General features: G+C 40.5%; 1 protein-coding gene across 2 annotated transcripts in view; it reads left to right on the top strand.

Annotated features, from left to right (window-relative positions):
* Positions 1–16,319, top strand: part of LOC144022422 (nuclear factor of activated T-cells, cytoplasmic 1-like) — a 71,724-nt gene that overhangs the window by 29,146 nt on the left and 26,259 nt on the right. For both annotated transcript variants that reach the window (XM_077527193.1, XM_077527192.1), the window contains exons 8-9: positions 549–681; positions 10,676–11,323. In XM_077527193.1, coding sequence (XP_077383319.1) covers positions 549–681; positions 10,676–11,323 — 781 coding nt within the window. The remainder of the gene's footprint in view (positions 1–548; positions 682–10,675; positions 11,324–16,319) is intronic.

The following is a 16,319-nucleotide window of genomic DNA, read 5'->3' as shown; positions in this document are numbered from 1 at the left end:
TTGGAAGTGTGCTAACTTTCAGTGTGAGGGAAGGTGAGGGAAAGCCGAGCAAATACACGCACACACACACACACTTACACTCACCCAACCACCTGCATATTTTTCTTGTAATCATCTGGACGGCAGACCCCTGTCCCACCCACCGTTTTTGTTCACAGCTTGGACTTTTCTGTCCTGTTTAGATCTCAACCAGCTCGGCAGCCAAGAAATTAGACACAATTAGACAATAATACTTGGAACATTTTTTTTTCTTGTTCCTGTGTCATAGTGAAAGTCGAAAAACACTCATGTTCGTCCAGACTTGCAGAGTTGGTGGGGGGTAAAGCAAAAAAAGAAGGCCAACAACAAAAAAGCCAGTTACTTATTTTTGCTCCTGTTGCACAGGGATAAATTTAAAGCCCTGGGGTTTCCTTAGACACAAACATGGGCACTGGTCCAACCTCATGGGTTCTACTGCTTCTAAACCGTCCAGATGGGCTCATTTAAACCATTTATATGTCTGTCTGGCCATGCGTCTCTGAGGGGTGAACATGTTATTTCTGTTTCAGAATGCACTTTTTGTTGAGATCCCACCATACCGAAACCAGAGAATATCGAGCCCGCTGCAGGTGAACTTCTACGTGTGCAATGGCAAGAGGAAGAGGAGCCAGTACCAGAATTTTACCTATCTTCCTCCCAGTGGTAATCATCATCATTATTGTATTCATATTATAGTGTTTTGTGTATTTTTTTTGTCAAAACGATTTCTGTGTGCATTTTTTACACTAATGCCGGGCAGTGTACTCTATACCCTGTGAGTGTGTGAGGTGTATTTATTCTAAAGCGAGAGCACGTTCCCCAGCGATGAGGTGTACTTGCTGAGTGACAGGGTCTTGGAGCAGTGTTGATATAGACAAGTCAATCCCCCTGCGACCTCATTCTCGCACCCCCGCATCACACAATACCTGCCTGGTTCACCAACACACCCACCAATGCGCAGGTTTGTGGATGTGTGCACGTATGCACTCACGTGTGCAGTGCTTTACGCTGTCGTTCATGTAACAACCTGAAAATGCAGGGATACTTCTCTCGGTGTTCATAGATGGCCCTCACGTTGGAATTTAAAGAATGAATCGGTGAGCTTGTAGAATGGTGTCCTGCCTGTATATTAAAGATGGGACCAAAAAAAAACAAAAAAAAAAACAGCTTATTACATACATATTACTGTGTTATTACATTGTTGAGAAGCATTGTTGCTCTTTTATTTTTTATTTTTTTCTAAAAAGTGCAGCTTTCCACTCCATTCCATCAAAATATCAATTTTCCAATCATTTTTGCATAGCATAGTTATCAATATGGATTTGTGACATTATCACAACTATGCAGTTTATGGCTAAGTCTTTCAAAAGGCTTTTTTTTGTGTGTGTTATTGTTGGACAGGCATTATTCAAGTACCTGCCCACTTTGTGATTGCTACATACCCACTCAACTAGGGAAAAATGGTTGAATGACAATGTGTCTGCCTATTGCTAAGATAAGACTAAGATAAAACTGCATGAGCCACCAATTTCAGAGGAGTTGAGGAATTAACTGATTCAGTTTATTTTTAGAGCATTTCAGAACACAAATTGTGCTGTGTTATGGCATGTTTAGTGCACTCTAAAAAACAGTTAGGTAAAAAAAATAACCCATTTATGGATTTTTTAAAAATGGACTGATCCACTTCATGGGTCAATTTGACCATTTTTTTGTGTTGTTTTATACAAAATGAATCGGTCAAACTAACGCAAGTAGAGGATCTGACCCAACTTTGTGGGTTGTTTTATTAAACAAAAAATAAGGACCCATTTTTAAAGTTTTTTTTTTTTTTTGCTTCATCAATGTAAACTTTCACACATGCAAAGAATACAATTTTGGGTTTAAGCAACCCATAGAGACACATTGGTCATTCCGCCTTGCAATGTTTGTTGGGTGCCCGCAACGTCGCCGGTCATCACCATGGAGGTGAACTTTGGCGTGAGGAAAAGTTTTCTGCCAGGGTGAGAAGGCAGTCGTACTGTCGTGGCCGCCTTAGAAGCCACAAGATGCTGACGTAATGTAACTACCAATCAGAGGAAGTCGTTTTCTATATCAAATTAAGGAGAACAGCAACCTAATCAAAGCGAAGCTCATTTACATATTGACAATTAATGAGAAATTTGACTGTCTTACTGGACCCTGCTTGTACTTGGAGCTGTGTCTTAGACAGCAGTATGTTTTCATTGATCAGCATCTAATGGGTCTACTGTTGCCGGGGTATCATGCGCTGTTATAAGTATACAGCTCTTAATAAGATGTGTTGTCTCGAATTATCAGCAGATGTATTTATGCCCACAGGAGATAAGACACATTTTGGAAAAGGCTCTGAGAGAAATACAGAGGAGAGCCCTATTTGGAGATCGCTGATTGCTTTGATTTATAAGTGCATAGTGGGTAATTTGGCCAGTTCAAGGCCGACAAACTGTGGCCATATTTAGTATATTAATTTTATATACTGTACTGACGCAAAGAAAGCAAGTCTTATCGCTCGCCATTACGCAACCCGAATCATTTCGCTGAGCGTAAGTACAAGTCTAATTAAAAGGTCTTGCTTTTGCTGCCAAGTCAACCACAAGTGCAGTGTAGACCACACAGGCAGGGCAATAGAGCATAATTAACTCTCTGGTGTTTAAGCCAAGGTGCCCGCCAACAACAAGCAATTTGGTGGGACTGTAGTGTGAGATGAGCGTAAAACAACTTATTAACTCATTCACTCCCAGCCATTTTCACAGAAGCAATCCCGTTGGCTCACGGCTGTTTTACTGAATTTTGACTGATTTTGTAAGGCGCATAGAATATTGTGCTCAATTGCTAAAAAAGCATGGAACCTATAAAAAGAAAGACTAAAGTCTCTTCTTTCATCAGGAAAAAAAGTATGTTTATATCTGTTTCCATTTTGCATCAATTAGCATGAGAAGAGAGCTAAGTTTCATCAGTTTTCACAAATCTATTTAAAATTGTAAGTAATTGAGCTTTTTTTCTTCATGGCCCTGGTTGATCTCCTTTGCTCTGCTGCCTCCTTCTGGCCGTTTGTGTAATAACTACCATTTCTGCAACCGTTCTCTACAGTTGAGAGGCTGCATCAAAGCCTTCTGTATGCTTTAGCATAAAAAAAAAAAAAAAAAAAAAAAAAAAAAAAAAAACGTATAAATACGTCTTTGGGACACTTAAGACATTTAGAAAAAAACGTATTTACACGTTATTGGGAGCAAATGAGTTAAAAGATTATGGGGGGTGAAAAAAGCTATCAAATAGCATCACCATGCCCTTTTTAGGTTGCAGTTAAAGAAGCCCTTATACAAAGCATTCACACTAAAAGCTGGATTAAGCTTATCATAACTATTAGCACACCCACAGTTGTCAGGTTATCTGAAATACAATCATGTTTCCAATATAGCTACAAAGAATGAGGAAATCCTGTCTAAATCTAAGCTGTTTGCCGTTGCTGATTGCGGGCTGTTCAGTGCTTTGGTGTGTCAGCTATTAAGGAAACAACTAATGCTGTGACCACGTTCTATGCTGAGCGTCAGAGGACACCTACAGACTTTCAAAAACACATACTCTCTTGTCAACACTTTCTTGCTTTCCTTTGTGAAAGGGACTCTTCCGGCCCGCTGTCCCACTTGAAGCACATTTGTGGTCACTGACGTTATTAACGGAGAACATTTCTTTCACACTCGGGTGTCTGCTCATCTATAAAAAGACAAAACCCAGGCTTAAAATAGACTTGTTTGAAAGAGCGGAAGGATGAAGCAAAACACCTCTGCGCCACAGATGCGAGCGAAACTAACTTTATTTTCCATTCTGGTCGCGCTGTCTTGTTATTCTTGATCGCTTACGCAAATGTGACTGATGATCACGCATTGTAGCTTGGCTGCATTAGAGAGCTCATAAAGTCCTACGAATTCTCCATTTTTCCCCCCATAACACATTTTTATTTAAAGGCACTCAAGGACATTGTACAATTTATTAAATTACAGTAAATAAAATGATAATAAAAAGTACAGTGAAAAAAAATTAAATATAAAGAACAGGAAGTTGTGATTGGAAAGATAATAAATAAAAACAACAGGAAGTTGTGATTTGAAGTGGGTGCAAAAAAAATTCTGTTTCTGAGTTGGGGAGCAGAGTGGATGAATGCTCTACTCCAGTAGTGTCCAAACTACGGCCCGGGGGCTATCCCTACTGCCATATTACAAAAAAAATTGGTTTATATACTGTAGCATTTTTCTAAATATGCCAAAACACAAAATAAATTATTTGTACAATTTGTAGGACTAAACACAATTTCTCTCCATAACATTATGTGGCCCTTGCGTCCTTCTGATTTTCTGTATGTGGCCCTCAAATGAAAAAGTTTAGACACCCCTGCTCTACTCCCTGTGGTGGTGATTTGAATGGCGATACAGGTTGAGGGGACAGACATGACAACAGAAGAAGAGGAGCTGAGGGTGCGGGAGGGAGTGCGGGCATGGAGAAGGGGAGGTGAGGTTGTGGATGCCCTTGAATACAAAGAAAAGAGTTTTGAATTGGATGCAGAACTGAATCAGCTGTTGGAGGATTGGCGCAGATGAGAAAAACCTCAGTTTTGCTACTGTTTACGTTCAGGAAGACTTGGGTTTTTATTTTGGAGATGCAATCGGTAAGGGAGGTGGATGTTTAAAGTTGACTAGGGTAGATGAAGACCAGAACCCCCAGGACAAATCCCTGTGGCACACCTGAAGTGACAGTGGAGGGGCGGGGATAGATTTGAAGGACTTAAATTGGAAGAACTGAGTGCAGCCAGAGAGGTAAGATGAGAACCAATTTAATTAGTGGAGTAGGGTTGAACCAAGGGGCGGAGAGGGAGAAAGAAACAAATCTGTTTTTTAGTAGAGCGAAGGAGTTCGGAATTATGTTATTCTGTCTGCAACTAATTAGGTTATGAAGTCCAGTGCTGTAATGAGAGACCAGGTCATCAGGGTTGGAAAAAGCAAGAGAAGTCGATCCTTGATGTGAGATTGGCAAGGTTAACATTCTTTATATTCCGAAATGAAATGATGGCATTTTGGTGAGGGGAGAGTGAGTTTGACTGGAATTGAGAGGAAAATGTGGTCGATTACAGGGAGTTCATCAGTTGTAAGGTCAGAGGGTAGCAATTTGGAGCAGCACATTAAGTCCAAGATGTGTCATTTAGAGCAATGGTTCTTAAATGGGGGTGTGTGCAGCCCTGGCGGTATATGAAAGCACTTCAGGGGGTATGTGAGATTTTAAAATATACACACATGCACACTAAAATGTCTCAATAAATTCAAAATGACGCAATTGAGTGCAACAATGCTATATTCAGTGTTTACAGTTGGTAATTCTTCAGATCATAATTTTTTGTCATCTTCTTTAATTTAACATTTATTTGTCTTATTGATAACAGATCTGTACTATGATCTCAAAGGTGCACAAATATTTATTTATAATTGAATTCATTCTTTCTTTTTCGTGTGTTCCCCGCTCCCCCAAATAGTTCTTGAGATACCATTACAGAGTTCCAAAGTTTAATAAACTAGACAGTGATGGCTTAGCACTCTGTTTTAAGTATTTATTTTTTCTTATCTTTTTTGTTCCATCCAAAAAATGCTGGTTTTTGGGTACTTGGCTGAAAAAATATTACTGAACAAAGGTTTAGAAACACTGCTTTAAAGTGTACAGAACAAAATGATTATCCGGGTTTATGTTAGGAGAGAAAGAGGACAAACAGTATGGGTGAAAATGTCAGCTAAATTAAAAAATGTTAAGGGGTTGGCAAAAAGGAGCAATGATGGTTGGAGTGGGACCGGACAGCGTGCAGACAGCAGATTCAAACATGCTAGAGAAATCACGGCCACCAGAACAACTTTTGTGGATTCAACAGTGTAGACTCATGCAACTTTCGTGCAGCTTATGAAAATGTTCCAGGATCAGAATGTCAGAAAAAAACTCAACCCAGAAGTGATTTCAAACCTCCACAAAAGCAGCATTTACCTCTAAATGACAGCATGGATGGAAATGTTTACTTTGGGGTTTTAGCCACAACATTTGCAAGTCCTAGATCATCTAAATAAAGCCATATGCAAGAATTACAAATGCAAAATAAATAATGAAATTAATAATAATAATAATAATAATAATAATAATAATAATAATAATAATAATAAGTGGACAACTGTTTAGTACATCTGCCTCACAGTTCAGTTCTCCAGCACACCCGCAACCCTAGTGGGGATAAGTGGTTCAGAGAATAAATGGATGGTTGGATAATAATAATATCATACTACACATCTTGTGTATAATCATTTTGTGATGGTTTATTTTATTTTATTTTTTACAACATCGGTTCTTGCCTTCCTGTGTGGAATCTGAATGCTCTCTTCATAACTTGGTGTATGTTAGTTTCATTATCCTTGAGTAAGGAAACATTTGTGATGTTGCTTTTGCATTGGATGTCATTATATTGTGAGTGTGCATCTAATGTAGCGGCCATTGTATTTTTATCCAAAACAAGAATCCCATCTAACTCAAGGGATGAACTTTTTCCGAGAGCTCTTCCAATCATTCTTGCGTGAGTATAGACATGACGTGTTGATCCTCAAATAAGAGCCAGATTTACCAACCACACTGGAAAAAAGATGCCAAAAATGGCTGACAGTGACCAAAGCATCAGCTTCTCGGAACCCCTTTTATTTTTACAGGCGGGTTGGAAGTGCCTTTGTAATATCAAACATTTCTTAACTAAAACTTGTGTCCTTAGTGGTTAGGGATAAAAGGAGGGAGAGACACAAACATGTTTTATACAGGAAAATGAATATGGGACACATTATACACTATTGGTGATAATTGGTTACGGTTTTCATATATTATGCAACCATATTGGAACTGTTGCACCTGCTTCATGGACCACGGGGCTGGTTGCATTCACCGGCTACTGATTTATTTATTTTTTTTCCACTGAGAAACCTGAGATGATTAGGAGTGCTATCTAAATTATGGCAATACTTGACGACACCAGACACCATTTTTAAAGCGCAATAGACCATGAAACAAGTCCAAAATGAACAGTGCCAAGTTATAGCACGCATTTTCAGGATATATCGTTATTTTCATACTTCATTGGTTTAAACCTTTTTTTTTTTTTTTTTTTTTTTTTTAGGGAATCAGATGACATTGATATTTGCACTACTAATGTTTATACATACTGCCTAATGAAGGAAAATGACTTTTCAGTGGCATGTTGCTTTAACCTTGTTGGAGCTACTGAACCCAGCAAGTTTCATATGTGCATTCACCGAAAACTTTGTACTTGGAAAAATCAAATGATTTTTTTGTGATGTCACGAATCATACGAGTGAAGTAAATGGAATGAATATCCACACTGTCTAGAACTCCACTGAACCATTGAGACTAGCTAGAATTAACCATTGTGCATAATTCTTAAATGATTGCGACCTTAGTGTGTGCAATCTGTTCGCGTGAACACGCAATTTAGCGCCCGCTATTTCTAATATTAGTAAATCAGGCCCATAGACACTACTAGAAATAGAAAGGGAAAAAAACATGTGCAAAGCATCAGCTGTCTTTGGGCCATAACCCACAGGTTGGGGGTGGGAATAAAAGCCAGATGAAGTTGGACTTTACTGAGGAATCTGTTTTCTGAAGTCTGATGTGAAGTGAAAAGGAGACCTACACATGGATGAAGCTTGAGAGAGATGTGTTGGACTTACATCAGCTGTGACACGTTGCATGGGACTTCCGCATTACAAGGTGTTGAAACAAACCCTTCATTTGACAGTCGTACAGGCCTTAGTATTGCCGTTCGTATCCATACCTTTGCCTCATTATTTCATTTATCTAAAATTAGAAAGAACAACATACAAGTAGTGTCATTGAGGCAATACTACCTTGCTGTTGCATTTGAATAAAATTATTGATTCCGTGGACCTTTGCCAAACATTGAAATGAGAGAGAGGGGAGGCAGGGGAAAAAGGAAAACGACGGTGTGACAGTAGAGTGGACCATGTGAGGTTTGTTATTCCCCAGGCAAGAGAGAGGAGGCCCTCGAATCATGGGACTTGCCTTACGATGCTCTCCAGACAACCTGTTCCCTGGGCTCCGAAGGCAGACAGGACTGACGTAAATGGTCTCTCTGCTTTGTTATCACTGCACCACAGCTCAGGACCCCAGAGGCAGACAGGCGCGCTTACTGTCTTTTAAACTCTCCTCCCACAAAAATAACAACACATTGAAAAACAGGTTGTGTTTCACTTGACTCTTGATATGTTGTAGTCTCAGTTTGTAGACAAGAAAAACAACGTTTCTTTTTACATTTAGGTCTTCATTCTACCACCGTCATTTTTGCGAGGGGTTTGTAGTGGTAGTAACCCCAGATTGTTTTTTTCTAATGAGACGACTTCTCCATGGTTGGTCTTTCCTTCTCTCTTCCGTAACACAAATCTATAGACTATGTTTACATGCTATCGTTATTCAGGTTAAGGTCAAAATTCCGGTTTCTGGAATATCCGAGACAGCCGTTTACGTGTGAGCGGACAGAGTTACTCCCGTATACATGCAATTGGAATATATCGATTTAAAGAGCGACACATGGAGGTCAGGACGCAAATAGACTACGTTTCTGCTTCTACCTTAAATAAAACACATTATATTCATGTCACTCACCACACTAATAAAGCAATCGGTTTTCCCTTGCGTATATGGTTGTGTATTTTCCATATGTTGCGTGCCAGATGCCGCACATACAAGTACTTCCTGTACTCAAAAGACCAAGTTGCCAGTGTTCCGTTCAAAGGAGATAACTTGATCGCTTTAATATGACCAAGCCTATTCGAGTTAGAATAGGGATCTTATTCGGGTTTGGGTTTTTTCATGTGTTTACATTGCTTTTCAAAACCGTAATAATGCCAATATTTGGATTTTGAAAGTGTTATTGGCTTCATGTAAATGTACTGACTGAAGCTCTGTTTGTAACTGATAGTGACTGAGATGGCCCTACAGACTAATAAAAAGAAAGGGGCATATTCACTAAAAGTTTGCGTCGCCTTTGCACCGCACTAACCTACAAAAATGGAGCAATCCGGGAGCACCTAATTCACTAAACACGCGCAGATGGGGAAATCCGTCACAAAGTGCCCTGCCAACCAGAATGTGCCACGGTGCGCCGGTGTTATTTGCACGTATGTAAATTAGGTAATTTGCATACATTTGACGCAAAATATGGCCACCCCAATCAATGCAAATGAGATTCATTGATATACAGCGTCTAATTCACTAACGCCAGCGCAAATAGCCACACCGAGTTTGCGTGACGCAAATAACGTTTTTGGAACGCATGTATTAACCTGACGCAACCTCGATCCCGGGATCATGACAGCAGTGCATGCCATTTGCGGCACAACATGCACGGCTGATCACGCAGAGAGGAGAGAGAGAGAGAGAGAGAGAGAGAGAGAGAGAGAGAGAGAGAGAGAGAGAGAGAGATGCGAGATGCATACTGTGCATACCCACGCCAACATCTGAAAATATATTTTTTTTAAAACGACCGCACCAATAATTTGTACGACGCCGGTGTCGTCCTCTCTGCTCTGTACAGTTTAATGGCGCTCTAAACGCTTACTCTCGGTCCAACCTCGCTTTCTGATAATATCATCTTTCTCGCAACTGTTACTATAACAACCACGTTCTTGGCGCAAATCCATTGCCATGTATGGTAAATCGGGTGCAAATTTGCTCCAAGTTGTCAGTTTTGTGGGCCTGTTTGCGCCGGTATATGATTAGAGCAATATCCTTAGTGAATAGGTCGGTAACTGGGCGCAGACTGCGTGTGCAGTTGTGGTGCAATATTTCACGCTATTACCGGACGCAGCGCATTCTTAGTGAATATGCCCCAAAATGTATCCTGTGTCCACTCGCAAGTAGATGACCTGATTCGAGGAGAAGCATGTGCTACCTGTCAGTCAGAAAGCATCAGGAAACTTTGCAGACTGCCTGTGCTGGAATGGAAGTTCCAGAGACAGGATGATCAAGTGGGGTCACTGCACTGTCTTGCATTAGCCGCGGGCCTGAAGCTCCCGAAACACCAGGCACAAATCTTTGGCCACTTAAGAAACCCAAGCAGCCCAATCAAAATCCAGTCATCTACTTCTTTGTCCAATCATTCGGTCCTAAGAGAAACAATTGATTGTAGAGTGCAGAGAAAACCAAGGGACCTGCGGTTCATTTCATGCAGCAGCAGCAACAGCAGCAACCTTCGGCCTTAAAGTAGTGTTTTATTGGATATCAGAGCTGGAGAAGAGTCCAAAGAAAATAGGTCTTATTCATTATTAGAAACAGCTGTGGTTTTCCACTCTGATGACTCATCCTTTTTCTTTTCCCCCTATTCTTTGGATTTTTTTTTTCATGATCAAGTACTGAGGGTTTTTCGGTGAAACACTGAGCCATATCCACTGATTGTTTGTTTGGATTATCAGCGGCATAGTGTGCATGTTGATTGATTTACTCATTTTCCCTCATGCAAACGTTGTGCCACGTGGATGCCTCTGCACATTTTTTTGTAATATGTCCATTTTTTTTTTTTCTACTTTCCACCCTTCAGTGCCGATGATAAAGACAGAACCCAGTGACGAATATGATTCTTTGGGGACTTCAGTGCTGCCAATGCATTCCAAACCCTACTTCAGTCATCCCAGACTTAATCCCATCATGCCCGTTGCCGATCATGATGCTTGTCTGGCTGGTGGCTACCCTCCCTGCCCTTCTCTCAACGCTGCCATACCGTCATCGTCCCCCAATTCCAGCCCGACTCTGCATGATCTCTCCGCTGTGGCATTCAGCAAGTGCCTCCCAAATAGTCCCACCCATGCAGCACCTTCAGGTCAGATGGTGTCGACCTTCCAGGAGAATGGCAGGCCAATCATGACCCATCCGGCATCTCCTGACCATGGCTCTCCCCTAGGTATGCTCCAAACTCAGGGAAGTCCCAATCACCTCAACAGCCCAGGAACCCATGGATTCCACCCTGTCTATGCCAACAGTAGCCCTTCATCCTCCCCAACGTCCCACGCTTCAACTCCCAGTGGGCCCGCAGAGAGTCCATTCATCCAGGCCTACAGTCCCAGCCAGGCTCAGGCAGCAGCCCAGGCTGGAGGGAACTCACCCAGCCTGATTCATGAGGAATCAAGTCCACCTGCCATCACCGTCAAACAGGAACCCCAAGAACTGGACCAGATGTACCTAGATGATGGTGAGTTTCAGTACCGTAATAGTTAAAATACAATGTCAAACTGCTTATACAGCAACAAGCCCAGTGATCAAGTTGATTCACACAGAGTTGATTTTAACACTTCTTAAGAGTTTATATAGCTCCACACTTCCCAGAGTCAAACAAGCACTTAAAATAGTAAAAATATTTAACACTGAGAGAAAGTACATTTTTATCTCACTAAGCAGTTATTTAACACTACAGGAGTGGACATTGAATTCTTCGCAGCCACTCATAAAAGTTGATTCCTAAAATATCTACCACGAGAAACAGCGCACTCTGTTGACACAGGTAGCCACATAGTGTTTAGGGCATTATAAATAAATTTAACCTGTAACTTCATCACTTTTTGTTTGTTTGTTTGTTTGTTTGTTTGTTTGTTTGTTTGTTTGTTTGTTTGTTTGTTTGTTTGTTTGTTTGTTTGTGTAATAGCGAAGCCTCGAAAAAAAAAATACACAGACATATTTTTTTAAAGGCTTCGGCTCATAAAGTACTCAGTTCAACTTTAAACCAACACCTCTTTTGAAGAGAGCATTTGAAGCAGACTATGTTAATGTTGACCACAGTCAGACTGAAAATGAATTAATGGTCCCAAACTCCTTTTGTCTGTCAGTATTTCCCAGCGATAAGCAAGGAAAAAAGAGGGATGAGGAAAATGACGCTGACTTGTCACTCTCAAACTGGAGATGAGCAGGTGAAAGGCGGAGCCAATCTAAAACTCTTTGGAAGTGATCTAACGCGAGGCGATTCACTCTGTGAAATAACACCTTCTCTTCCTCGACTCACCATTTAACTCTGAAAACATTAAAAATACACTATGGGAGTTAAAATGAACTCCCACAAATTTAACTCTGCAATTTTAACTCTCTAATTTTGCTGTGTATGAGAGTGATTGAATGTCTTTATTATATGAACAATATAGATTTATTACTCAAAACACTGGTCCAATTAAACATAAACACTCAGCCTACTTTACCTCTCTCTTCAATTTCATTACAAAATACAGGCTGCAGATTTACGTCACGTTTTTTCAAACAGAAGTCCAAATAAACAGAAACAAATTCAATTGTTAAATTTTAGTCCCAGACAATATATTTGCTTTTCTTCTCGCATGTGGTCCTGTTTGTATTGTCCAAGTAGTTTCTTTAGATCATAGCACAACATCGCCTTGATGGGATTTTGAAACAATCTGTCAAAACATCAGAGAGTCTGGGGTCAGCCAGGTTCCAGCAGAACAAAAACAGTGGCACACGCGTAGCAAACCAAACTGTTGACATATCGACTAATGAGGGAAGCAAAACAATAGGTAGGGGTTTCCTAATCCCCGCCTGGCTTTTTGGGAGGGATGCCAGAGGCATTCTTTTCCCGTCTTTTTCCCCCCGGAGTACAGGCCAGGCAGCTGTCGTCATCAAGGGAGACTAAAGGGTCATGGGTCTACCCTGGCAATGAGATCAGACACACCCAAGGGAGCTTATGGCCGAGTTTATTGCCTCCTGTGTCCATCCCACAGCGTGTCTCTTAGGTCACCAACGTGTTATCTCTGTTAGCAGAGGCACCGCTTGTTGTTATGATGTGTATTCATAGCATATTCCGTGGATTTTACCAGTATGAAATTGTAACAACCCCATGCATCGTAATACAGGTGGGGAACCAATGACCCCCATTGAACTCCTGCCTCGTCACCCTTCCTGTTAACATTAGTGTGTGCATGCGTGTGCGTGCTTGTGTTGCAAGAGTTAGGCATGAAGGGAACAGGGGAGTGGGGAGTTGTTGCTGCTCAACTGTAATTGTGTTGTCAGCATATCTGCTGGTTTTGATGAGTCCCATTTGTTGCCATAAACAGGCAATGCAGACAAAGAAGGGTGTTGTTATCAGCTATATTAAGTTAATACACACTCTACACACATGTTTGCGGATGTTTTCTAACGGTAGTGCTGCAAAATATATAATATACCATACGTCTTGGAAGTTGATCATGCATGACGTGAGATGTAAGCACATTGCACACGACTTCAATAAATCAGTCCATCAATCCATTTTCTATACTCTCTCCTCATTAGGGTCAACAGCATCAAAGAATTATCTCTGCACATCTCTAAAGCTAAAGTGTTGAGCTTTTGTGGCATCACAGTGGACTGTTACCCCGGGTTTACACCGGTTGCGTGTGCGGTGCGGCTGCGGTGCGGTGCGTCTTGACTGCGTGCTCCGGACGCGTAAATTTTTTGGCCAATCCACAGCTGCGGTCCGGCAGCTCAGTCACTTCCCGCCGTGTCTCGCGTGACCGCGCGCGATCATGTGGCATTAAAAACAACGACAAACACACAGAAAGTCTGTGCTCAACAGGGAAGCAGAAAGAGAGGTGGACTTTTTTATTTTGTGGCTTTCTACCTCCAATATAAACCTCTCCTCGTCCATGTTCGCTGGTGTCTAAACCGTGAATGAGCACCTCGCACGTTAACTCCAGGCCCGTCGACGCCCACATCACGTTTTGCTAGCATGCTTGCGAAATAGGAGCTGGCGAGTGTTTTATCTTGAAAGGTAACCGGAAATTTATTTTGAAACTGCGTCGGTCTTCCTGTCCCGCTCGATGTGTTTTGTGCTAGCTTGCCATTTGCCGGAGGCCTTCCGCTGCGGCGTCCGGCAAAAATAGAAAATAGGCTATCCTTGCGGAAGGGCTGCGGCACGCCGCAGCTGAGACGCAGTCGACACGCAACGCACCCGCAAGCGGTGTAAACTGCACCATTCGAATGAATGGAATCTAATTGCTTGCGTCGCCGGAACGCACCGCAACCGCACCGCAACCGCAACCGGTGTAAACCCGGGGTCATAGTAAACAACTCAACAATAAGTGTACTCCCATTCAAAACAGTAGCCACTTTCCAATTGAGTATCTATCCATGCCAACCTGAAACGGGTTATGACGTTGACTCATAAATTGATCGTCATTAGCCACAGTTGATTAGTGAGTGAAAGTTATGAAGGCTGAGCTGTCCACATAAGTGGGGTTAACTGCTGCATTAGCTGCTTGCTGGCAATTGAATTCTTACTATGATATAAGATGGTTCTCGGTCGTTAATAGAGATAGTGTTTTGTTGATTTTATTTAACTCTGGATAATTGATTTTTATGCTAGTATAACAATGAACGAATAAATGCTAGTTATTTTTCAGTGATTTTTCAAAGTATGACCAAAGTCTGTTTTTGACTTTTGTATTTATTTTTATTATGGATGGGCGAGTACCAATGACAGGTTTTGGTATCGGGCCAATACCTGCTCTTATTTCAAAGTATTGTTATACTTGTAACAGGAACTAGAAATTAGAAGTAGGTTACAGAAAATTGCCATTAATGCAATTTTAAGGAAAATGATATATTGGGATGTTAAGAGCTTTCTTTAAAATTAATTAAAGCAAACAAACCGACGTTAACCGAGACAGTGTTTTGTTCATTTTGTCTAACTCTGGATAATTTATTTTTGTGCTAGTATAACATTGAGCGAATAAATGCTAGTTATTTTTCAGTGATTTTTCAAAGTTTGGCCAAAGTCTGTTTTTGACTTTTATATTTATTTTTATTAGGGATGAATTAAAATGAATTAAAATAAGATTGTTTACATAAATTATATTCCACAAACAATGTTAGCGATATTAAACAAGAATCTACACAACAAAGTTTGCAAGCTGGATTTGAAATGGCATCTACTGAGTTCACGCAACAAGGCAGCAAGGGTTGTCATTAGCCTAGTACATATTTTTCCAGTAATCAAACTAATTGCATGAAAAATACTTTGCGTTAAAGTTTATTGAAACATCTTGTTTCACTTGACTGTTTATTAACCCATTATTTTTACTAAGTATTGTTTAAAATGTTGCAAATAAGCAACAATTAAGCAACCTCACAGGAGAGGGAGTGATGTGCTCACCAACCTTTTTGAAACGGAGAGCCACTTCTTGGGTACTGATTAATACCAACGGCTACTAGTTTGAAATACACATCTAAGGCTGATATATTCATACTGTGGCTGAAAATAATTATCTTTGTAATAAAGTCAACTGACATTTTTTTTTTTTTTTTCATGAATTGCTTATGATTCAGGAACATGTCAGAAACTAGGGGGAAATGTCAATCATTGTTTTCCCAAAGTAAAAGCAGATGTTTGCATATTTAAACACAAAAGACAATCATCCATCCATCCATCTTCTAAGCCGCTTTTCCTCACAAGGGTTGCGGGGGGTGCTGGAGCCTATCCCAGCTGGCTTTGGGCAGTAGGCGGGGTACACCCTGAACTGGTTGCCAGCCAATGTAAGCAAAAGACAATCAGTCTGCTTTAATGAAGAACTACTGAAAGGAGAGAATATTTATTGTTGACAGGCTGAAATTAGAGGGTTTGGACAATTTTAAGTTACACAAAGACTTTAAACGTTGATTATCAAAATAGTAGGGATGTAACGATATCCAAATGTCCAAACGATACGATATTATCACGATATAAAGCTCACGATACAATAATTATTGCGGGAAGTATGGCGATACAAAAAAGGGTCACAATATTGGAAATAAAAATGGGCTCATACTAAAACTGCACACTACTGTGCTTTTGTACATAACAGGAATGTTATATTATTATTATTGTTGTGTTTTATTATTATGTTATGTTGTTAATTTACGCACACATTGAGTACACATATTGACTTGCTTCACAGGCATATTATGCTCCTCTTCATCTGACAATTAGTGTAGATTTTACATAGAAGGGCCAAAACATCCCTAATGAAAATTAAATTGGACTAAAAAAAAAACTAGCCACCAGAGGGTGCTAGAACTGCACAAATGCAAATCAACCTGACTTTTTTAACAGCTGTGTTGCATTTAAATATTGTGAACAATGCGACGACGATAGTGTGGCAATTTTAATATCACGATATCACGATATTGAACTTATCGCTACATCCCTACAAAATAGTTGTTTAATTTTGTTT

Source organism: Festucalex cinctus, chromosome 7 (assembly GCF_051991245.1).
Source record: "Festucalex cinctus isolate MCC-2025b chromosome 7, RoL_Fcin_1.0, whole genome shotgun sequence".
Classification (NCBI taxonomy): Eukaryota; Metazoa; Chordata; class Actinopteri; order Syngnathiformes; family Syngnathidae; genus Festucalex; species Festucalex cinctus.
This window is presented reverse-complemented; position numbering and strand designations above follow the sequence as displayed.